At 37.7% G+C, this 24,817-nt stretch overlaps 1 protein-coding gene across 1 annotated transcript in view; it reads left to right on the top strand.

The window, feature by feature from the left end:
* Positions 1–8,741: 8,741 nt before the first annotated feature.
* LOC141607066 (jasmonoyl--L-amino acid synthetase JAR4-like) overlaps positions 8,742–24,817 on the top strand; it is a 28,404-nt gene continuing 12,328 nt past the window's right edge. Inside the window, exon 1 of the mRNA XM_074426433.1 lies at positions 8,742–9,013. Within this exon, the coding sequence (XP_074282534.1) occupies positions 8,943–9,013 (71 nt within the window). The 5' untranslated portion in view covers positions 8,742–8,942. The remainder of the gene's footprint in view (positions 9,014–24,817) is intronic.

Here is a 24,817-nt window from a genome sequence, read left to right as displayed (position 1 = left end):
ATTAATTATATCATCAAATTAAAAAATTGATTTACCTTAACTAAATTAGGGTTTGTTTAAACCGTCGTCGAAGTTGGACAAACTGACGGCACACATCGAGAGTGAATTGCTAATATACTTTCACATGTCATCAAATTGGGGCATTAAAAGTTCGTAATTGATCATGACATATGATGATAGTATACTCTGAGGATTACCATCAAGATCTAAGCTTATACATGTCTATCTTGGCACTGAGATATTCAAATTTGTACCACGACACATTTTCAGTGCATGTACCATCAAGATAAGTGCATGTACCGTTAAGATGGCCGGTAGCACAAGGGAGGCGGCGGAGGGGTGGTGGTTGGATGGTGGTAGTTAGAGTAAGAAAAGAATAAATGAGGAAGAGAGAGTGTGTGAAATAAGGGTATTAAAATGAATTCATTAAAATATAAGGGGTATTATGGTAATGTACGTCCATGATTGAGTAAAACCCGTACATGAATGAGCACCACCCTTTCAATATGCCATTAAATAAACGCTTTAAATAACATCTTCGTAAGTCAAACATGCTAAACCTCTCCAATATGCTGAAATTTGGCCAATTTGTCATTTACCAAACAGAGCTTAAGTCTCGTTAGTGTCCGTCACAGGCTCGTGACCTCTCACAATCCTTCTTCCACTTGCTCTCCCATTTATTCACATAATCACATACTTGTTTGTGAGAGGTCGCAAACTTATAACGAAAAGTATCCGTCAATAAGAATTTGTGCCGCAAAAAAAGTTCTAAAGGAATGGATGATAAATTCTATGGCAAAAGGATATTTATTGGATGACGTTGATTGATGTCCACATATAAATGACATGATAATTGGAGGGTTTGTCTTGTCTCTTCCCTTTCCAAAGCTTTGTATGTAGGAAGCTTCATTGGACATTGTTTTTAGAAAATGGTTTTAAGAAAACCACTTGTCCTCTTTGTGTGAGTAATTAGGCTGCCGAGCAGAACACGAGCATAGCTTTACCTCGCTCGGCCTGTTTTTATGAAACAAAATTCGAGGTCGAGCATTCGAGCTTATTCGAAATTAAGCTTATAATCATGCTCATGAGTAGTAGTAGCAAGAGAATAAAAATTTTCTTAGTTTTCCCTCCAAAAAGCATCTACCTAAATTAGGAAATAAGTATCATAAAATTATCTTTTCAATAAATATGTTTTAATAATTATAACTCTAATATTTTTATTAAATTCATAATTATTATTTTTTCATTAAAATTAAATAAAGTTAGTATTAAATTATAAATTAAAAGTTGTTAAATTTTTTCAATAATGCAATAATTATTATTTTAGCGAATCACTTGACATCTCCTTTTTACTAAAAAAAATAACAAATCTCAAACTTTTTCCGCCTACGTCGCTAACTACTACTTACAGTACTTAGTATATTTCTCTAATTAACTACTCCCCTAATTCATTTTAATGATATTCTAATTTTGTACACAATAAATATATGATGTATAATTGAAAATAGAAAAATACCAATAGTTTAATTGTTAATTTTTCTTACATTTTCATCTAGAAAAACCGTGCTATAGCACGGGAGCTACACTAGTTATAGTAACAATGAGAGTAGTAGCATAGTAATTATTGTCAATATGAGTAGGAAACGCGCCTTTTTTTTGTGTGATAGAGTGCCCCAGTTAAACCACGGAGTCACGGCAATTTCCTTGTATCCTAGTAGTAAGTAACCGTAACGGCAACATGAATAGTGATGTAATAATAGTGGCGATCTGAGTTGTAGTGAATTTAACAATAACAGTATGAAAGTGGTGAAAGTAATAGTAGTAATATAATGAGAAATGGGTGAAATGCAATATAGACATCTTGGTTTATTTAGAAACAAGCGATTTTTTTTTTAATTTCTTAGGGACAATTTGCTTATGGTAGTCTCCCTTCACTTCTATTTTACATTTATTTTACTTTAGTTGGTTTTGTGTAACATTATCTTATTTTGTAATCGTAACATATATACTCCGGCCATCTCTATTAATACTTATCATTGTTTGAAATTTATGTCGTAAAAATCAAACAATGATAATTATTGACCAAAGCATATTGTGCAGTTATCACACAAATATTATTATACTAGTTTTAAACCCGTGAAATTCACGGTCTATTTTAAAATTTCCTTGATACTTAAATTTTGATAATAAGTAAATATTTTTTTTCAACATATTTACGATTAAAGTTCAGAAACTTTGGTTTTCAAAAAGCAAATGAGAAGGTAAAAAGATGGAGGAAGTATTGCAATTAATGTTGTATTTTGTACAATAAATAAATAAAAATTTAAAGTTATATCTTCCCCATTAACAAAAAAAAATAATTAAACATTATTGGTCTACATAGTATGTAGATATTACAAATTGACCAGAATTGCAAATTTGTCTGAACCTAAACCGTTTTTTCATAGTCATATAAACCTTTAAATCTTGACCCTCTATCCAAGACTAAGTTACATAACTATCTAATTTAGGATCAACACTTAGAGCTGTTAAATTCTAACCCGGCCTGAAAACCTATCCACCTGCTCTGCTTTTTCCAATGTCAAGACCCATAAAATCTCAACCCGCGACCCTATTAACCCAAACCCGAAATGGCCCGTTAATTTAAGTCGAAACCCAACCCGAATGGATTGACCTGTTAGGTCACAGATCATTCAAGATTTTATTAAAATATTAATATTTTTATATTATCTTTGAAATGATAATAATAAAATATTCCTTTTACTTTTAGTTAAGAAAATAATTAAAAAAATCAATATTATAAATTTTCGTAACCTTTAATAATAAATAATAATTAAAGTAACGTAATTTCTATAATTGTGTTAATATAATTAATACTCCGTATAACCATTTCATATGATTAAAATATTTTTTTTTTTGCAAGAAAGGTACATCCTATCTTTATTCATCCACAGTGGGGAAAAAAGTAGGAAGAGTTTCTTACAAAGAGTAGCCAAGTTAAACATAAATAGCATTGAGATGATCAAGCATCTCATCAGTAACAGATCTATTCGTATCAAGCACGTTAACCACTATGCTAAGTTCAAGATTTCTAACTAAAGCATGTGGGAAAGACTCCTTGTTAGTAAACAAACGAGTATTCCGTTATTGCCAAATAGCATACGTAGTAGCATTAAGGCAACAACGAAACCACCGCATTTTCCAATGTTTCCTAGCATACCTCGCATTGGACCAGCTAAGCTCCTGTCTTAGGTTCATGCTGCGACCAGGAAGTCTCATCCAAGTGAGCATGCTGCACCATAAGTCCCTAGAGAAAACACAGTTGAAAAATAGATGAGTGTGGGTCTCACTAGCTGCACGGCAGAGAATGCACCAATTTACCCAACACAATCCCCTTTTAATGATGCAATCCACAGTAGGAAGCTTTGCTTGGGCAGCAAGAGCAGTAATAAAGCTGTGTTTGGGAATAAAAGCACTATCCCAAACAACATTAGTCCAGTGCACCTTGGGGAATTTAGTCATGACTAGCTCATACATGTTGGCAACCCTGAAATGGCCCTGAGAATCCACACAACTGAGAAGTCTAGAAGTAGCATGTGCAGCAGTACCAAAGAAATGTAGGAGGTGATCTCTGGTGTGCAATAAGGCTCTCCAGCTCTCAGAGTGATGAGCACTTTTCTCAGCAGTCCAAATGGATATGATTAAAATATTAATATTAAATATGTTTATTATTTTTAAAAAATATTTTCTCGATTTAATAATAATGTAAAAAAAGGCGTTGGACACTATTTTCCCCCCGTATTCTGACCATAATCCAACCCGTAACTATATGATCCGACCTATATTCTGACCCGACCCGTATGGCCCGACTTGCGACCCCACTCGTTCGACCAATTTAACAGGTCTACCGGCCAACACTCGTACGATATGTGAGCTGAACATATAAAAAAGTTTAATGAAAAATATTTATTTGACGCAAATAAAATTAATTTAAAGTGATCATAATACCCGTGATTTGCCTGGTGAATCATAATTTCAATAAAAAAAAGCATTTCATTGACAATATTAATTAGGATTAGTCTTCCCTAAATAATAAAAGTTACTTTAAAAAAATAAAAAAATATTTTATTACATGTATTTATTTCCAAAAAAAGTATTTTATTTTACATCGACTTTATTCTATACTAGTTTCAAAGAGATCTTAGTTAGGAACAAATTGGTTTTTGTTTTTTTGCTAGAATAACGTTTTTTTTTCCTAAATAAAATGTACTTCTACATTTATTAAAAGATTGATATCATACAACGTAATTATTATACACAATCAATATCATTAGATTAGGAAAGAATTTTAGTAGTATATATTTTTTTTCTTCTGTTTTAAGATGCTCTTAGAGGATTAATGTATTAAATTAGGAAAGAGATCTTAAGATGCTTTCATGAAATGTCATGTCATATTAGGTGGAATTGTATGATGTCATGTCAACAGTGACTCAGAAGATTAATATATTATATGATATGATAACTGGTTGTACAAGAGTATTGTATAACCGTAATCAATTTAACTAAACTTATGTGTATTTTTTGCGAGCTTTTATAATTTTTTATTTATATTTAAATTTCTTAATGTAAAAAACAAAAATCTAGTTGAGCTCATATATATATATATATATATATATATATATATATATATATATATATATATATATATATATAGAAATAGGATCATATGAGTTGGGTCAATATTGGTGAGTTACCCCTCTAAATCTAGACCATTCATCTAATCTAAGATGGATGGCTGAGATTTAATGTTGATCAACATATAAGAACCCATCTTTTTCCTCAACCTCATTCAATCTTACATTATTTCAACTATCTCATTACCTGCTAATTTTATCTACTGTCAAACCCTAATTTTCATAACTCAAAACAAAACAATAGAACAATTCAATCCACGATTTCAACATCTATACAAATCTCTATAATATCAATCCTCATATCAATCGTTTACCGTTCTTTGCGATTAAACTTGTGCATAAATCCTAATAAATCACATCGACATATTTACTATATTGTGCAAAATCAAGGGAAACTCAAGAAGAGGAATCAAGAATTTAAGATTTATACTCAATCTTCATCCTCAATCATCATCATCCTTGTTCTAATTTGTCAATTAAGGAGATTTCGTCATATTGATTTCGTTGTCACTTTCGCTTCATCTCCGTATTTTTCTTCAATTTCACTATAGGTAAGCACTAATTTTGTTATTCTAGATGTGATTTGTGCGTTTTCATTATCGTTCTTGTTTAATATCCGTTTCATTTTCGTTGATTTGTTACTTGTGTTTACCATGTTAATCATAACAACAATGATTATTGTATTACTTTGACCGAGTTATTGTATTATACAAACTCAGTTATTGTATTTTGCAGTTACTTTTTTTGTTGTTGTTTTAATCTGTTAACAACAGTTATTGTATTGTTTTAGCCGAATTATTGTATTATTCAAACTTAGTTATTGTATTGTTTTAAATTAGTTATTTCAAATTAAAGTTGTTGTAAGATGACGTCTTCTTATATAATCTGTTTAAGTTGGTTATAGTAATAGTACATCTCAATTATTGTATTGTTTTAACTTAGTTATTTAAATTTGTAATTATTGTTGTGGTCTTATATAATCTACTTATAGTTGTGTAGTTATTTATAACTTACTCCCTTTTTGTTTTTATTTCTTTCAGTGAACTTTTGTTGTCTCTTGGTTGCCCACATCAATAAGCAAGAGATGGTTCTCGTCGGGAAGAAATATTGGTGGAAGAAACGTGAAAACAACGGCAAGACACGGTTCTCGTTGGAAGAAATATTTTTAGACGTTGTAATGAAGATAAATATATGTAATATTTGTGATGTTACTATTGTTAGATGTATTATTTGAAATGCTTAGATGTAATGATGATGATGATGCTTAGCTATAATTTATTGGAGATATTTGAGTGTAATGTGTTGGAAACAAAATAGTTATATAATGAAAGTAAGTGAATTTTTTTAGCCTTGTTATATATGATTATTTCATTTTTCAGATTTTTTAATTGCATTAACCAATCTCAATGATTGATTGAATGAAAATGACTAGTTATTCAATTAAAGAAGATGAAAACAATCACAAGATAGATATATGAATATATTTGAGTTTCATCTGAATACAATAACACGATTTACTCATTACAATAACTGAGTTTCTACATTACAATAACTATAAATACCAGAGTTTTACATTACAATAACTCAGTTTCTATATTACAATAACTGAGTTTCTACATTACAATAATTGAGTTTCTACATTGAAATAACTACAAATACCAGAGTTGCTACATTACAATAACTGAGTTTTCCTACATTACAATAACTGAGTTTCTACATTATAATAACTGATCTTTTCAATTAAACAAGATGAAAACTAACAATACATGACCAAGTATATACATCAATTTTTCCATTAAACGTCAATTATCTGCGTCTATCTTGATTCAACCTGCAAATCACCAAAAAACAGAATATAACTTAACAGAACATCATATAGAATGACTCGGTCAATATATTACAATAACTAGACTGTAAAGTAACTATAATTGACTTTAAACAACTAAAGAGTGAATAACTGAATCACATATAAAATAACTGACTTTATTCATTACAATAATCGAGTTTCTACATTACAATAACTACAAATACCAGAGTTTCTTCATTACCATAACTGAGTCTATACGTTACAATAACTGATTTCCTACATTACAATAATCGAGTTTCTACAATACAATAACTGAGTTTATGCATTTGAATTACTATTAAATAACCACGTTTCTTCATTACAATAAGTGAGTTTCTACCTTCAACTAGACATTTTAACATACAGTTGGTGTGCTAAGCTAGATTACCAACAATTTTTCAAGATTATGATGATAAATCACCAAGCAAATGCCAACGTTATGATAGACAAGTATATTAACGGAATAGCAATTGACATAACTCGCAAAGCAACATATATTGACTTATATAATCTACGATTACCTTCGTTTTTTCGATTTGTGCCAAGGTTTTTGCAAGTTCTGGGCAGAAAATGTCGATTGATTCATGTATTAATCAAATTGAACAAATATGATGAATTAATTTTGTGTTTTCGACTTGAATTAATCAAGTTTTTATGAATATTTGATTGAATAACATCTTGAAATTGAAGAAAATGGGAAAACAGAGAGAAAGAATAAAGAAATTAGGGAAGAAAAAAGAGAATATGAAGAAGATGAAGAATACAGGAGGCTTAATTTTGTTAAGCGTCGTTTATTTTGGTAGGTTAGGATATATTTTGGTCTAATCTCAGCCCTTGATCTTGTTAGATCCATTGGTATATAAATGCGGGGGTAACTCACGAAAAGTGGCAAACTCACCGGATCTTGCCTCATATATATATATATATATATATATATATATTATTTTGGAGTTTTATTATAATTTTTTAATTTGATTAATTGAAATTATTGATGATATTACAAGTATGCCATCGTTTAGTAGAATTTGGGTTATTTTGATAACATGACAAGAATGATATTACGAATATGTCATTCGCCTAAAAATTAAAAACACTATATATACTGCGCATGTACTGCGCGGAATCTATACTAATTTTTATCACTAGACTCCATACTTTTGGGCTCAAAATTTCAATTTTATATGTCCATAGTTTATACAATTGTGTTGAAATGGTTAGTGATCAACCCACAAATCCCAATTTGATTAATTTCCCTTTGTACTTGATCCACTTATGTGACAAATATAGTGTAAAATCATACACTATCTGATTTTCTTTAATTGAATCATTTCTAGGTACGATTGTAGTGAAATTAAAACTATACCTTATCTAACTATATACTCTATCTATCTTTGCTTAATATATATATAGATGCTTCAAATTTTAATGACATTTGTCTATCATCTTCAGTAATCTCTATTTGAAAATAAGTACTTGAATAACTGCCCACATATATGAACATAAGTCTATATATACAACTAATATTCGTATTAAGTAATGGAACAAGGTTTAATATCCCAAATTTTCATGGCCCTCATTTTTTTTGCTATTTACTTCTCACTTTTATTTAGTTATTTGCCAATATTTATTACTCCCTCCAATTTCATTTAATGTTCCCCTTTCAATAAAATATACCTCACATATATTAAAGAAAGGGGAACATTAAATGAAATAGGAGGTAGTATTATTTTTTATTCTAGTGGTAATATTTTGCTCTTAGTTTTATGTGACAAGTGTTTTTTTTCACATGAACATCGGTAACTATTAGTATTAATGGCAGGTTTAAAGAAGGCTCATTGGAGGTTCAAGTACTGAGTCTCATTATTAAATTATTTTACATAAGTATTTGTATTTAAATTATATGTGTAGCCAAACTGATAATATAAAGAATTATTTAAGACTATTACATACATACATACATACATAAAATAATTTTCTTTCATGTTATATATACAGAGTATTACTCATTCTATAATAATAATAATAATAATAATAATAAATTGTCTGTTTTGTCATATTCATATATCATCTCACACAAGATTAATTGACAAATTATTACTCGTTTATTTAGGGGTTGTTTTGCCAGTTAATTTTTGCGCCAACTATGTCATCTGATATTTTCTCTATGACCGATTTATTGTTTTTGCGCAGGACAAAATAAATTTAACGCCGAGAAAGTAATCGAAGAATTTGAGGAAATAACCATAAATGCGGGAAAAGTTCAAGATGAGACCTTGTCAAAAATACTCGAAGAAAATGCGGAGGCCGAGTATTTGCAAGAACTAGGACTGAATGGACGAATTGACATCGAGACATTTAAGCAACATATTCCCCTCGTGACTCATAAGGACCTCGACCCTTATATGCAAAGAATTATGGAGGGTGATAATTCCCCGATTTTGACTGGCAAACCTCTAACCCAAGTTTCATGGAGGTAATTAACTTTCGAAATAACTAGTCTTAAACCCGTGCAAATTGCACGGGTTGTTGTTTCTAACTTTGTTATTATCAAAGCTAAACAATATTTGAGGATTTTTATATGTGATAATAATAGTGTTTATGTAAGACCTCTCACATGATGATGTACTTACAAATTTAACTTTTTTTGCTAGTTTATAATGTAGTTAATGTCATATCTCACACAGATCTCGCATGAGACAGTCTAAAAAATTATCTCTATGCCTAAAATCTTGTATTCTTGTATTAGGTACATGTTCAGACTGAGTGGTACCATCGCCATAATTAAAATTAGTTATACCATGATATATACTCGTATGATATACTTGTTATATAAATAGTTTTAAAAATATATCATATAATACCAAGATTAATATGTTATGTTATTTATTGTGAGATTTCATTAAATTTATTTGGTAAAAAACTATATGTATCGTAAACCCGACCTGAGCTTTTTTAGGGCTAAAGATCCGTTATTCTTGACTCGCAATCCAATGACCCCGAATTTAAAATGTTTCGCTATTTTAGAGATGCAACCCAACCCAAAACCAGGTTTAGCTATTGGGCAAAGAAAATCAAGATTATATAAAATCTTAATATTAATACTCTCTAGTTTTGCATGTACTTCTCATTTGCTTTTTCACAATCTCCAAGATGGAGCTTTGACGTTATTTTACGACGTGTTAATGTTACTTTTTTTTTGTCAAAAATAAAATTTTGTAAAAGATGGTTCGATAAAAAATGTAAATATTTTAATTTTATTTATTAATATTTTTTATTCTCCAAATTATTTACGACAAAATTATTTCATCTTTATAAGTGCCTTAGTATATAATTATATTGTTAACATTAAATACGGAGTATGTTTTTTCAGCTTAAAATATGGTAAAATAGTATATCTCATAATTCTATTCACAACTCATTTGTGATAGGCAATATCCGTCTCAAACTTGTGACGGTGCAAATAAAACCTACATGGATAGATAAAGACAAATATATGTGACTTCCTAGGCAGTATGCACTATGAATATCGTCTTATCTATCCATGCATAAGGATTCTCTCCATTTCCTTTATCTCTAGTTCCTTTATTTTCATGCATAAAATTGGAGCTATTGGATGAAAGTTAGAATACGATCCGTCCCGTTGAAAAGAAATGGACCATCCCTTTTTTTTTTTTAGGAAATGGAGAAAACCTTAGCTCTCTATCCATATGGGTAATATATGGATGTACCCGTCACAAGAAATACTTACTGAATTTTATCAAATAAAACTCACATATAGGTCGATAAAGACAAATATAAGTGACTCCCTAAGCAGTATGTATTATGACTATTGTCTTATCTCTCCATATGGATAATACTTAGTCCGTCACAAACTTGTGACGGATCTACCCGTCACAAGCAAGACTTACTGAATTTTATTTGGATTCGTATTCTAACCATGATTGGAGCGCCGTGTTTAACCCAATCTATATAACCCGACTCGTTTAACAGGCTAATCACAACAACCCTCATTTATATCTGAAATAACTTAATGACATCCTTCGTTTAGAAACGGCCCCTTATGAATTGGGCTCCCATAAGAACCCTACTTAGTACTTATATATAAATATACTAATTATCTTTCCTTTTAATTGTCACTGTAGCGCCGCTCTAAAACTCAACCTCACCACCCTCTCAATTTACACAAAATATGCAATAATCCTAGTTCATTTTACTCTCAATTGTCTCACAAATCTAGCTTTTTTCACTCTCAATCTCATTTTGCTAAAAACTCCCACTAACAATATCCATCCTATCAAATCTTCTTACACATTTAGGGACTCCTATAATTTCAATGAAGGCTCTCATTCACATACAACTCAATCCCAGTTTCATTGTTATTCACTCTTTTTTATTTATTTTATAATAGAGTAATATTTTTCAACGACTTTTTCTTTTTAACTTTTTCTTGATAATTTTTTATTTTAAAAAAACAATTGGCTATTATATGCAAATTACTTTTTTTTTCTGTAAGCAAAATACCATTCTGTATTTATTACTGAATAATATTTATTTTATTATGTTGAATGGTTTTTGTGGAATATACATTAAATTGGTGGACTGGATTTTATCGTTTCTTAATTTTATATTTTTACTAGGTAGTATCCCGCGTTTCGCGCGGCCTGTTTGAAAATTTTATTATTATAATTGAAGAAAAATAATATAATTCATATATGATATTTAATATCTTTACTTATAAATAAAAATAAATTAACTTTCTCAACTCGTATTTTCTTAGATTTAACTTCAATGTTTTAAAATAAAATACATACAGTTTTAATTATAACTAATACTCCCTCCATTATTCTTTATATGTCGTTTTAGGTGATTAAAATTTGTACTCTTTATATGTCGTTTTACATTTTCTATGGACACTCTCTCTTATTGGAATTATAAATTAATTATGGGTTCTTAATTACATCTTATGCAAACCTTTTTTTTCATTGGTTTACAATAAAGAAATTCATTATGAGTTGTAAAATTCCAACCATTTTGCTCATTCCAAAGCTCTATTTAAATGCTTAATTAATGTCATTGTCACACTTATTCCATTTTCTTAATAGTTGTGCTTTTTCCTAAAATGACATATAATGAATAATGGAGGGAGTAAGTGATAGTTCTATTCATGATAAACGTTATTATATAAAAAATTTTGTAACTTATCAAATATCATATTAATTAAAATAAATGTATTCGAATAATGCAACAATCAACATTAAGTTCTTAAATTAGCTCATTTCACGATACGTTATGATTCAAATCAATTAATATTGGTTCAAAACGATGTGAATATAACTTGATGCATTTTTTAATTTTTAATGTATAACGTGTGATATTTATGTATCAAACACATAAGGTCAAAACTCAACTTATTCGAATGTTTTGGTTGTGTATGTCTTGTATATGCTGATATGGTACGTGTCAAACAACATATTTATATGAAATTTACACCTTTTGGTTTTTGAAACAACTACATATCAAATAGGGTTAATTGATAAACAAACAAATATAAGGACCCTTTTTCATAATCAGTACCACAATATTAACTTTTTTCTACGATAGGGATCAAGTTGCCTGAAAATCTCATCTTAACCTACTCGAAAAAGTCCAAAAAGCCATCATTCATGTACAAATCTCCACTCGTTATCACATTATTTAAAACCTCTTAAATCTCAAATGTATTTAATTTGTCCAATATAATTTTTTCATTATCACATCATAAAAACTTATCTCTTAGTATATATCTTTAAGTTTTGTTTTTTTAATAAACACAATGATTCTTCCAAATATTTCTCTTGATGGGTTTAATGGTTAAAGTATTATAACTTTCTCAAACTGTTTTTCTTTAGTAAATCTAACGCATTGTGAGACACTCACTTTAATCATATATACATATCAAACTCTTTGGCCAGCCGTTTACCTCTTCGTGAGAGCACCCGCGACGAGGGGCTTATACACTGTTGTCGGCAGTGGACACCCCGATTTACACCAAAAAAAATATTCAATAAATATAATGGAAAGTATACTAATTTAAAACATTTTTCGCAATAAAAGTAATGATTTACATTTTAGAATTTTTTTCAATTTTTTTATATAAATTTAAAATCAAATCATCGTAATTGTTATATGTAATTTTTTTTATTAAACTGTAATCAATACTTTGCTGAGATTTTTGTAGCATTTATTATGTTTATATTTAATGTTCAGCTGTAATTAATACTTGTATTTAATGTTGGGTTGATACGTGTCGCATTCACAGCGCTTCAACCCAGTTATATATATAATATAATATAAGATATAAGATTATTATTATAATTATTTTAATCAAGTTAATTAATTAATCATACTCGTACGAAGTATCAATTAAAATATTTAACAGATTAATTACATCCAGTGTGTTTTATATACACTCCTTAAAAAACTTTGTGTTCTCTCAAATAAAAAGACTTGTAGAACGTGAGTGAGTATTTTTGAGGAAAAAAATGCAATTTGGAAAAAGCAACTTTCAACCACAGGCTGATACATTAGCATTGTGGTTGTTGCTTTAATAGATAGGATAAACTAATCCTCTTACTATAAAAGCTAAATTATTTAAAGGTGTTCCGGGTGTAAATCCAGAGCAGATGTTTGATACCACTCGTAGCTAGTAGAATGATGTCCTTGCTAGAATCCTTCCTGCGGTCTCCTGAAACGATGAACAAACTGAGGGCTCGGCTTTGGCCGAGCGTACTCACTCCGACGCTCAAGTCAGTAAACTTAGAGAGGTAAGTCGTTGTTACTTGGCTAAGAGTGTATTGTAGAGAGATAAGGAAGATATTACCAGATGAATAGTGGTTATTAGGTCAATTTTGTGGATCCTTTCCTCAATGAAGGTTGAGGAGTATTTATAGGCATTCACCTTTTGTCACGTAGTGGCCAAGTGGCCAAGTGGCTATCAGGTGGAAAGACCGTTGTACCCTCGGCCGATGGACCTGTGGCAGGCTCGCCGAGGGTCTTGGATATGAGTACGCGGATCTGTGTCCCGGCTGGCTAGTTGTCTGGCCGAGACCCAGGTGATAGGCCGATGGATTGTATCGGCTAGGCTGTCTAATTCGTTGACTTTGCTATGGATACCCTTGACCTTGCTCAATATGTTGACTTGGTCAGCGGTGCAGAATATGCCCCATCAATTTGCCCCCAGCGTAGTCTATGCCGTGGCATGGGCTCCGATGTATGTTGAGCGTATATTCTGCGCAAGTATTTTGCAAAAATTTTCTGCGTCGGCTTCTTCTGATGCATCGGCTTGATCATTCGTAGGCCTACTATATCCCCCCTCCACATGGATGCGTAAAGGGTATCCGATGTGGGAAAGAATGATGATGCCGGCCGAGACCAGGGCTGTGAGTGCCGGTTATTTCTGATTGCCCCCGGCCGGTGCTTCATGGCTTGGTCGATCATGTGGCCGGCGGAGAGCGGGTGCTTAGGAATTTGTTGAGGGAGATGAACAGGCGGAGAGATGTGAATGGGCGTGTTGAATACGCTTGGTAACTGTAGTATTGATTGACATTCAACTGTTGCAACGATTGACATTCCATGGTTGCATGTCTGACACGTGTTTGCTTGCTGATTGGTTGACGCTTCATGGGCTGTGCCCTGATTGGTCCTTCTTCATGGGCTTTTTCCTATAAATAGGGCAGTTATTCCGTGATTTTGGCCATTACTTTCATTTCCTCAAATTTTCGAAAATTTTCTCCCAAAATCTTCATCTTTCTAAACTTTCAAGGGCTTTCTATTCTTCAGATCTTCGGTTTTCGATCCGGCGAGTGTATTTCTTCAAGGTAATCAAACAACTTTTCTTTTATTTCGTTGGTAATTCGTTGTGAACATGTCTTCTCGCGATCTTTGGACCTAGCATACCTGCATCGGGGGGCCCTAGGTCTCCTTCTCCTGAAGTTGATCCTCAAATTCTTGAGGAATGGGAGGACTCTGATTCCTATGGCGATTTTGGTGATGATTTTGGTGATGAAGTGGAAAGGTCTCGTCGTAATGAAGGGAGGCAGTACATTATGGATCACGGCGACGCCTGTAAGGCTCGTCTTGACCGTGCTTGGACTCATAAGCTCTTGATTGTTGGCGACAAAATTTTCGAGGGCCATTTTTTCTTCGGTAGGGGATACGAAATAGTTATCCCCGAGGAGGGTCAGGCCGTCTGTTGCCCTCCACCGGGCCACACCGGCGTATATATGCACCATCTGGAGTATGGGCTCCGGTTTCCGCTGAATGGGTATGTTATGGCCATTATTAGAGCCATGAACGTTGCCGTTGCACAACTGCACCCGTTGGCTATGAGGACCATAATCGGCTTTGTCTGGCTCTGTCTCTTCAAAGGGGAGGCTCCAACGGTCAATTTATTCCGCCGGCTTCACCATCTCAAACCATTTTTCGGCGCGTCGGATGGTACGGTGTGGAGATGGAGCCGGGTTATGTCTCTGTCAACAAACTTCCTTCTTGTAAGGATGGCGGGGGCGGTGGGTGTACGTTAAGGTCCGGATGACTATCCGCGCCCTCGCTTCTTCCAAAGACCGAGTTAACTTGCGGTGTGAGACTCAGGCGGAGCACGATAGATGGGTTTCCCGGAAGAAGCTCAAAATGGATGCTAGCAGTGTCTACCTCCAATTGAATGAGAGGCTGGCAATGAGGCTCTTTGAGACGGACAAGAGTGGGGTACCGAAAAAATGGATTCCCGACGCGAGATCATCCTTCGGGATGAGCCGCTCGCCACGTGGGCCTCATACCGGCCCTAGCACAGGGTGAGTGGGGTCGGTGTGAGGCCCATCGCCGCTCTTAATGCTCTTGCTCCTTGGATTTCGGTTTATTTCCTCCACCTAACTCTTGCTTTGTTTCTTTTGCAGACCACTTTGGAAAAGACTTGTCTGAGGATCTTCTTCGGAGAATGGGACTGCACAAAGATGGGACCGTTGCTAACTTGCATCCGAAAGCCGTAGCCCACGACCGTAGGAAGTCGGTGAATGACCTTATGGAACAACGGCTGAAGAGCTTGAGCGTGGAGGAGGCTCAGGCGAGGGTCGTTAGCGGTGTAGTGCGTCGGACGCGAAAAACACCATTGACCCCGGCTCCATCTCCTATCCCTCCCCCCAAGAAAGTGGAGATTGTTGATATTCCTTCTGAGGGGGACTCTGATGGGGAGGGATCTCCTCTCATCCGTAAGAGGAAAAAGACAGCCCCTACTGCTGGCGAGGAGTTGCCTCCTCCGGTCAAGAAGGCCAAGCATGGTAACTAACTATCCCGTGACTCAAATTCAGTAGGGCTTTCGATATGTCGATACAAGGTTGATACCGATGTCTTTATTAAATTTTTTGAGACCAACCGCGATCGGCTCTTGGTCTCGTTGGGCGGCAGGTAGGGGGTCCTCCGAGCGGTCGGTGATCAAGGCGTCACCGTCAACCCTTCATCCCAAAAGGCTTCCTCCTCTCGGCCCGCGGGCTGGTGGTCAAATTGTCACCACCGTCCCTTCATCCCAGAGGGCTTCCGTCTCCCAGCTTATAGAGGAAGGCACGAAGTTGATTAGGGAGCTGGCAAGGTGGAACGTGATTACCGGTGCTCGTCTCATGGAGCAAGAGAAGGCCGTGGCTCGAGCTGTTCATGAGCGTAATGCCACTAAGCGGGTGGCTGCGTCGGCGAAGCTGGATCTCCTCAATGAGCGGAAGCTTAGGGAAGATGCTGAGAAGGCGCTCTTGGCTGAGAGAAAACTCAGGGAGGACGCTGAAAAGGACGTCCTGGCTGAGAGAGCCAAGGCCGAGGCTGCGGCAGCCGAAGCTGCGAAGTTGTTGGAGAAGTGTAACTTTGTACAGGGGCGTGCTGACCTCTATCTCCAGCAGAGGAACGAATCCGAGGGCCTGTTTAAGGCCCAGGCGGGGGTGATTCGGGGCAAAGAGGCCGTCATCAAGCAGAAGGAGGAGGACATTGAGATGCTCCAGACCGTCATGCTCCCCAATCTGTGCGCCGAATTCCGAGATCTGGCTGAAGGAGCCGCCAGGGAAGTGATCGAGGAGCTTTTTCCTCTTGAGGATTCCTTTCCGTGGGACAGATATAACGAGCTGCTTGATGATAAGCTTGCGGCTAAGGAGAAAGCCATGGCGGAGAAGGCCCAGGAGGCGGTGAGGGCGAAAATTGAGGAGGAGGCGGCCGCGGAGAGAGCTGCTCTTGCTGAGAAGGCTAAGGCGGCCAAGGAGGAAGCTGACAGAATGAGGGCGGCTGATGACGCCGAGGCCGTAGCCGAGGTCGCTAAGAAAGCTTCTTTGGGTTGCCCATTGAAGAAGATGTGGCTACCGCTCGCGATGGTAAGCAAGAACGAGCATAGGGTCGCTTGATGAGAACAAGTTTACCAGATCTGCCTCGGCTCCTCACATACTACCAAGTCTTTGCTTGATGAGAACAAGTTTACAGCAGATCTGCTTTAGCTGCTTGGGAGTCAATTGCTAAACCCTTCTTCCCTGCCATCCTTTGGCGCTTCAAATGATGCTTGTAATTTTTGTTTTTCTTTCCTTGTATTTTGTACAACCTTGGTAGGTCATGTTTCGGCTTACCCCAATGGGGACGGCCGTTGTCTGCATTCTTTCCACCTGTAAGCTGTTATTATTAATAAGAGTTTGTTTCCTTTGCCTTCGGCATGCCGAGGTCTTTTCTCGTTTTTGCCTGAGTTGCCTTCTGACGTCTTTAATTGAGCGTCTCTTTTTGTTTTCGACTTAGCTTGGCCGAGGCGGTTTAGAGTGTTTATCAAATGCGCTGGCCGCGACTGTCGCGGTGTCTGCTTTCTGATGGAGACTGCCGCTCTTGTCGGTACGACAGTATGAGACGGCGTCGGCTTCATTCTTTATAACGACTGCCGCTCTTGTCCAATCGACAGTGTGAGCAGGCGTCGTCGTTTTCACAACGAACGCCGCTCTTATCCAATCGACAAGTATGAGACGGCGTCGGCTTCATTCTTTATAACGATCGCCGCTCTTGTCCAATCGACGGTGAGTGCAAAGCGGCGTCGTCGTTTTCACAACGAACGCCGCTCTTATCCAATCGACAGGATGAGACGGCGTCGGCTTCATTCTTTATAACGATCGCGCTCTTGTCCAATCGACAGTGTGAGCAGGCATCGTCGTTTTCACAACGAACGCCGCTCTTATCCAATCGACAGTATGAGACGGCGTCGGCTTCTTGATGGCGCCTAGCCTGAAAATTGAACATTTTGATGAAACACTTGGTCCCTTTTACATTCGATATTAACATGCGTCGGGGTGCCCACAGCTGTTTTGGGCACCTCCGGCGCTAAACAAGGTCTATTAGTTTCCTAATGCCTTATTAGAGGGATTGCATGCTCTTCCCACGTCAGCCGTCGGTTGCATCCATAAGGTCGCCCTTTGGTTGTGAGGATGAGCCTTTCCCTTTCTCCGACTGCTTCGCCACTTTGAGGGATTGCATGTTGCATCCTCGCGAGATATCCGGATGTTGACCACCTCGTCCTTCTCGTCTTTGGAGACGAGCTTATGTGCTTCCCCCCGGTCCGAGACATACATTAGTGTCGGGGCCGGATGGACATCACCTGCGTCGGCATCGCTCGAGTAACGCGCCTATCGGGCGTTGTAGGCGGATGAGCCGTTGATGACGACGAACTCGGCTAAGACATTCTTGGCCGCATTCCCCTCGCCGAACATCACCGGAGTCCGATTGAACCTGGGGTACCAGGCCACCGGAGAAGCCGCATGCGGTGGATGGGTGCGGGGGCTCAAATCCTGAGTCTAAGGCCGAGGTCGTTAAAGCACTCCCTAAACATGATGTTCGTGTAGGCGCCGTGTCAATCGACACCTCTTTACCAGGTGGTTGGAAATGTCCAAGTTGACTACGAGCGGGTCATTTGTGAGGGGCGATGACTCCTCGTAGTCCTTCCCTCCAATAGTCATATCGGGAATGCTGGAGGCGGGGGTCGCTGTGTTGGGCACAAAGTTGATGGCCTGATACAGCTCGTTCAGGTGTCTTTTGTGCCCATGAGCCGACCCGCCGTTCTCGTTACCTCCGATGACTACGTGGATAACTCCTATCCGTTGGAAAACGGATTTCTTATCCGCCGCCGGCGTCGTCTTCGGCCTTTGGCCACATACTTGTCGAGGCACCCTTTCGGATTAGCTCTTCAATGGCATTCTTCAAGTGCCGTAGGTTGTCGATGAGGTGGCGGCGCAACCGTGGTACTCGCAGATCGGGTTCGCGTCACCATCTCCTTTTGGCTTGGGAGGCCGTTCCCACTTCTCGCCCTCGCTTCGCTCGGGCGAAGACAGGCGCCGATGCGACCAGAGGGGTTTTGTCATGGTAATGCCTTTGGTAAAACATCCCCGAACTCCCCCCGGCGCCCGTCGAGTCCTGCTTCTTGGCAGATCTATCGGGCCGTGACCTGTTCTTGTCACGGCGTTTCTCATCAGATCGCGACCTGTTAGTGTCGCGGCGTCTCTCATCCGGACTGTCATCCCGGCGGCTTTTCCTCTCTGAGGGCTTGGCCTCGCTGGGGCCTACCCAGGTCTTGTGGTAATCTTCCACCTTGATGGCCTGATCGGCCATCTTCCTTGCGGCGTCCAGGCCCGGTGCCCCGTGCTTGATGAGCTCGTCCTTTAAGCTTCCCTTTGGGAGGCCCTTCATTAGTGCGAACGCCGCCGATTCGGGGTTGATCTCCGAACTGGGCTGGACTTTGCCGTCGAACCTCTTCACATAGGCACGCAGAGACTCGCCCTCCTCCTGTTTGATAGTCAGGAGGTCCGATGTTTCCACGGCCCTCCTTTTATTACAAGAGTACTGGGCCAAGAAAGCGTCCTTTAGGTCGGCGAAACAATATATCGAGCCGTCAGGAAGCCCCTTGTACCAACTCTGAGCCATCCCATGCAGAGTCGTTGGGAAGACCCGCACTGACTTCATCGGGCCGCTCCCATACCGACATGTGGGACTCAAAGGCCTCGGCGTGGTCGGTTGGGTCACTATCTCCTTTGTATGTGAGCGCCGGCAACTTCAGCTTGGGTGGCACGGCGATGTCTAGGACATAGTCGCTTATGGGCTGCTTGACCACGTGTCGGATGACACGCGGCGACCGACTCCTTGCATTTCTGGTCCGACTCCTCTCCTCGTAGCGAGAAGGACTCCTTCTTTGATTTGGACTTCTTCTCCGACTCTCCTGAGTCGGACTTCGCTGGTTCCCCCGGGGTGTGCCTCGTCGGTGTTGCGGCGACGCTGTCCTCTCCCGAGTGCGAGATGGACTTATGTTTACCACGACCACTTTGGGCTCCTCCGGCGTCTTGATATGGTCTGCTTCTCCCAGTGCTCCGTTCAAGTTTCTTGGAGTCACGTTCTGGGCCCTGTTCTCCTGGACGGCTTCTGCCGCTTGTGTTGGCGTACCTGTGTGAGCTGGTGCACTCCCAATCAGGTCTAGGAGTGTCTTCTGGGATTTCGCTTATGTCAACCACCCGTCCCATGATGGTGACCTGGTTGGCGGGCGGCGGTGTGTCCGGTAATGTCGGCATTCCGAATTCCGGTTGGATTACTCCGCCGGTGGAGGGTTGCACTACTCCAGAATGGTGAAATGTATCATCTTGGTGTAGCTCGGTTTCGTCGGTCACGACTACTTGTTGCTTTGACATCTTAGCTTTTGGGATGGGTTTTTCTTGTGTTTTTGTTTTTGTTGTTTGGGAATGAATGTGACTAGCTTTTAGTGACTTTTCCCACAGACGGCGCCAATTGTTCCGGGTGTAAATCCAGAGCAGATGTTTGATACCACTCGTAGCTAGTAGAATGATGTCCTTGCTAGAATCCTTCCTGCGGTCTCCTGAAACGATGAACAAACTGAGGGCTCGGCTTTGGCCGAGCGTACTCACTCCGACGCTCAAGTCAGTAAACTTAGAGAGGTAAGTCGTTGTTACTTGGCTAAGAGTGTATTGTAGAGAGATAAGGAAGATATTACCAGATGAATAGTGGTTATTAGGTCAATTTTGTGGATCCTTTCCTCAATGAAGGTTGAGGAGTATTTATAGGCATTCACCTTTTGTCACGTAGTGGCCAAGTGGCTATCAGGTGGAAAGACCGTTGTACCCTCGGCCGATGGACCTGTGGCAGGCTCGCCGAGGGTCTTGGATATGAGTACGCGGATCTGTGTCCCGGCTGGCTAGTTGTCTGGCCGAGACCCAGGTGATAGGCCGATGGATTGTATCGGCTAGGCTGTCTAATTCGTTGACTTTGCTATGGATACCCTTGACCTTGCTCAATATGTTGACTTGGTCAGCGGTGCAGAATATGCCCCATCAAAAGGTTTATGATTGGTTTCCTGATTTAAGGGGGGAAAAATCATTTTTTAGAGTTGGGCTCCACCACAAACTTGCCTTAGATTAATTTAACATCATTTCTTTCAATTATTATTTTAGAATATTACGTCTAATTATCATACTAACTACATATTTCGTATGTTATCTAAAAATCAAGTCGTGCATTTTTTTGCACGGGATTAAACTAATTTTAGATAATATTAAATACTAGTACTCATATATCCAGTAAATGATTTTATACGTTAATGACCCGAGTCTATTTATTGACTTGATAAGAATTAGGATTTGACTAAACTGTCTGACGGGGAGTTTTAAGACAACAAAGCACATACGGACGTACGGTTACATACCTGACATTCATATACTATGTAATTAGTTTTGATCTCGTGCGATAAATGCACGATATTTATAAAGTTTTTGTTTTTAGTATATTACTTATTTATGCTAAATTGATACTCGTTAGTTTTTCATATTTCACGTCCTTATATTTTAATAAAAGAAAAAAATAATTTCAAAACTAATTAAAAAATTTGAGTAATGTCATGATTTGTGTATATTAATAATTAATTTTTTCACAAAGCTAAATAACTTCATTTTATAAATTTTCTCAAATTTTTTTAATAAATTTTTTACGAAACTAATAGTATCTTGATAACGGGGTTTGTCGCACTCCCCCGATCAAACAAATAACTCAACTAATGTAGTAGGGTAGTCGAGGTCGAATCCACAGGGAGCATGGGTGATTACTAATTGTCTATATTCTTATGCTTAGCTAAGTCGGAAATATTTGGATGAGGTTTAAAACTAAACAACTAAACTAAATAAAATAAAATGCAAATTAACAAAGGATGATAAATGAGTAAGAGAGGATTAAAGTTGTAATTCAAATAATTAAAAGGCCTAGAACTCGGTTCTCCCACAACAATTCGTAATTCCACATACTAATTCCCTAGGCTAATCACTCGGGTAGACAAGTAAGGAGGAGATGGCTCTAATTCGCCTAAGACCCCCCTCTCGGGTTCGAAGTAGGACACTAGCACTACCCACCAACCCCCCTCTCGGGTTCGAAGGTCGGAATCCTTAACTCAACACCCAACAACCCCAAAAATGTGCACTTTTCCGAGGAGGTCAAAAATCGGTCAAGGTCATTAAGTACTCATCATAATCCGGGTCATCCCACTCCCTCTCTCGAGGGTTGATTTCAAACGCTAATTTAGAGGTGCCCTACCCGGTTCTCCCTTTCGGTCTCAACCGAGGTTAGCAATAAGACCAAATTCCGGGTACCCGATTCCCAACCTAACCAACTCTCGTTGGTGGACAAGGGTCACAAATCAACATTACCCAAAATCGATCCTTAAACCATGTAATTCCTCTAAACTACCCTCACCAATTTCCCCAAATAATTAGCCCATATGAGAATCAATTAGTGAAGCTACTCATGTTGGGTCAAACCGAGTCCTAGTAAAAGACTACTCACTAATCATGTTTCTTAAGACAAAAGAGACAATAAAGATGGATTCTTTAATCATGAACATGATGGAAATACAAATTCTATTACTAATCATGCAACAAATTAACAAAATTATGAGGAAAGACAAATTAATCTAAGATGGAAAAAGATTAATGCAAAAAGACACAAACTTTAACATAAGCAACTCAAAGATTCAATCTTTGAGAGCAACAACAATGGAAAACAAAGAAAAGATGAACAAGAGAGAGATTAGCATCAATTAAACAACAAGAAGTAGATTTCTAACATGAACCATTAAATAAGAATTAAGAGAAAAACAAAGTGTAAACAAATGAAATAAGGAAGAGAAATTATACCACTTAATTGCAAAAGAAAGGAACTTGGATTGAAATATGGAAGGATTCTTCAATTCTCCCAAATACTACCCAAAAATTACTAATTGTAAACTATTGAAAATAGAGGAACTTGAATGAACAAAAGAAGAATTAAACTAATAATTAAAGAAAGATCACAACTTTTTTATTGAATAAAAATAAGAGAGGAAATATGAGGGTTTTACAATATTGAGAGAGAATAAGATGAACTAGTCTAATTTTTAATTCTAAGGTAAAGTGTAATGGGTAAGGTGTGTATTGTTCTAATGAGGTTATCCTTTTATACTAATCTAATAAAATTAATAATATAATAATTCTAATTCTAATAATAATAATAAAAATTATAAACTAACTAAAAGACACGACTCTTCACCTAAACTAATGACACGATACAAAACTCCAACAATTGTAAAACGCAAAAGGGCAGAAAGGGAAAGCAAGGGACGAAAATCCAAGCAAAGGGAAGCCCAGCCGGTCCACCGGCCGCCGGTGATGTCACCGGCTGGGAGTCTTTTGGAAGCAAATGGTGAAATTGATGGGTGTGTGAGCCGGTTGAGGGAGAGCAGATTTGATGCGATTTGTGTTGCGAGCCGGTTGGCCGGCCACCGGTGAGCTTGCCGGCAGGGAGTTCTCTGGAAATAGGAGGTAATATACATGTATTCCCAGCCGGGTAGGGGTCGGCGGTCGGTTGACCGGCTGGGGATGCGTTTTGTCACTAATTAACTCGGTTTCGATTCCGAGTTCGTTCTTGATGACGGTGACTGATTGTTGTGGACGCCGTGGCTGTCAAAGGTGAGCAGATGGTTGCTGAATTGTTGATGCAGGTGGAGTGGTGATGCGGGTTTGATGTGGAGATGGTATGATGATTCGTGGTAGCCGCTTGTTGTTGTCACGGAGGAGAAGCAATGGTTGTGCTCGAAAATGGGGGTGATGGTGATGACGGGGGACGAATTGGTGGCTGGTATGGTGATTTAATGGAGGTGTGTTATGGTTGTTGATGATGGTGAAATGTATGATAATGGTGAATTGCAGTTGAATGAAGGAGGGAGGAGGAGTTTGCCAAAAGTCAACCTTTTGACTTTGTCAATTTGACTTCTCACGTTTGATCAATGCAAAACCCGTCTTTATTTGTTTAGCACTCGATTTCCGTCTTTATTATTCCGCCTCACCTGCATATTATTATAATAAAGTAATAATAATATTAATATTAAATAAAAATTCCCACTAATTAATAAATATAACTACGACGACTATTATTATAAATTAGTAAATAAATGAGCTAATTAGACATTTAAGCACGCAAAATTGAGTCGTAATAAGATATAAATGCGGGGTAAAAAGTGACTAAAATGCTATTCATCAAACCTCCCCACACTTAAACTTTACTCGTCCTCGAGTAAGCTTATTTAAATTAAACTATGACCCTTAATATAAAAAACTAGCTAAACTAATAATATCCGATGATAGGCAGTTAACGGGCCTTCTCCGTCCCTTCAACTCACATTGAAATACAATGAGGTATGTATTCCTTTGCAAGGCAAGTGGGGGCTTGCGGAAAATTTTGATACATCCAACATTTAAGCACGATTCAACATATAAGATGCATCACAAAAAGTCAAACCGCTTTCCTCATTTAAGCGGCCGTTTTACTTTCAAAAATCGAACAAAGAGAGTCATTAGTGGAGGATGTCATCTCCGGGTCTTACCAAGGTATCGATTCCCTAATTCAAGCTTAAGTAACCAATATTGACAACACGGGGTGCCTAAGAAACAAATTCTAGGCGGGAAAGGGGAAGTACTTCGCTATACTCCCAAGAATGACACGACACACGCAAGATTCGACTCCATATCAAACCTTTGACCAAAAGGAGACCAAAGCCCGACTCTCACGGGTTTCACTAGTCACTCAAATGAAAGAACGGGATGATTTTTGTGACAAAATGTAACCAAAATCACTCTCCTAACTCGACTTGCGAAGCATGCCCGCAATCTAATATGGTACTCCATCCAATATCCGCAAGAGAAATGTCAAATTGATGCACATACAA

This window comes from Silene latifolia, chromosome 10, assembly GCF_048544455.1.
Source record: "Silene latifolia isolate original U9 population chromosome 10, ASM4854445v1, whole genome shotgun sequence".
Classification (NCBI taxonomy): domain Eukaryota; kingdom Viridiplantae; phylum Streptophyta; class Magnoliopsida; order Caryophyllales; family Caryophyllaceae; genus Silene; species Silene latifolia.
The sequence above is the reverse complement of the archived record's forward strand: the minus strand, read 5'-3'. Positions and strand labels throughout refer to the sequence as shown.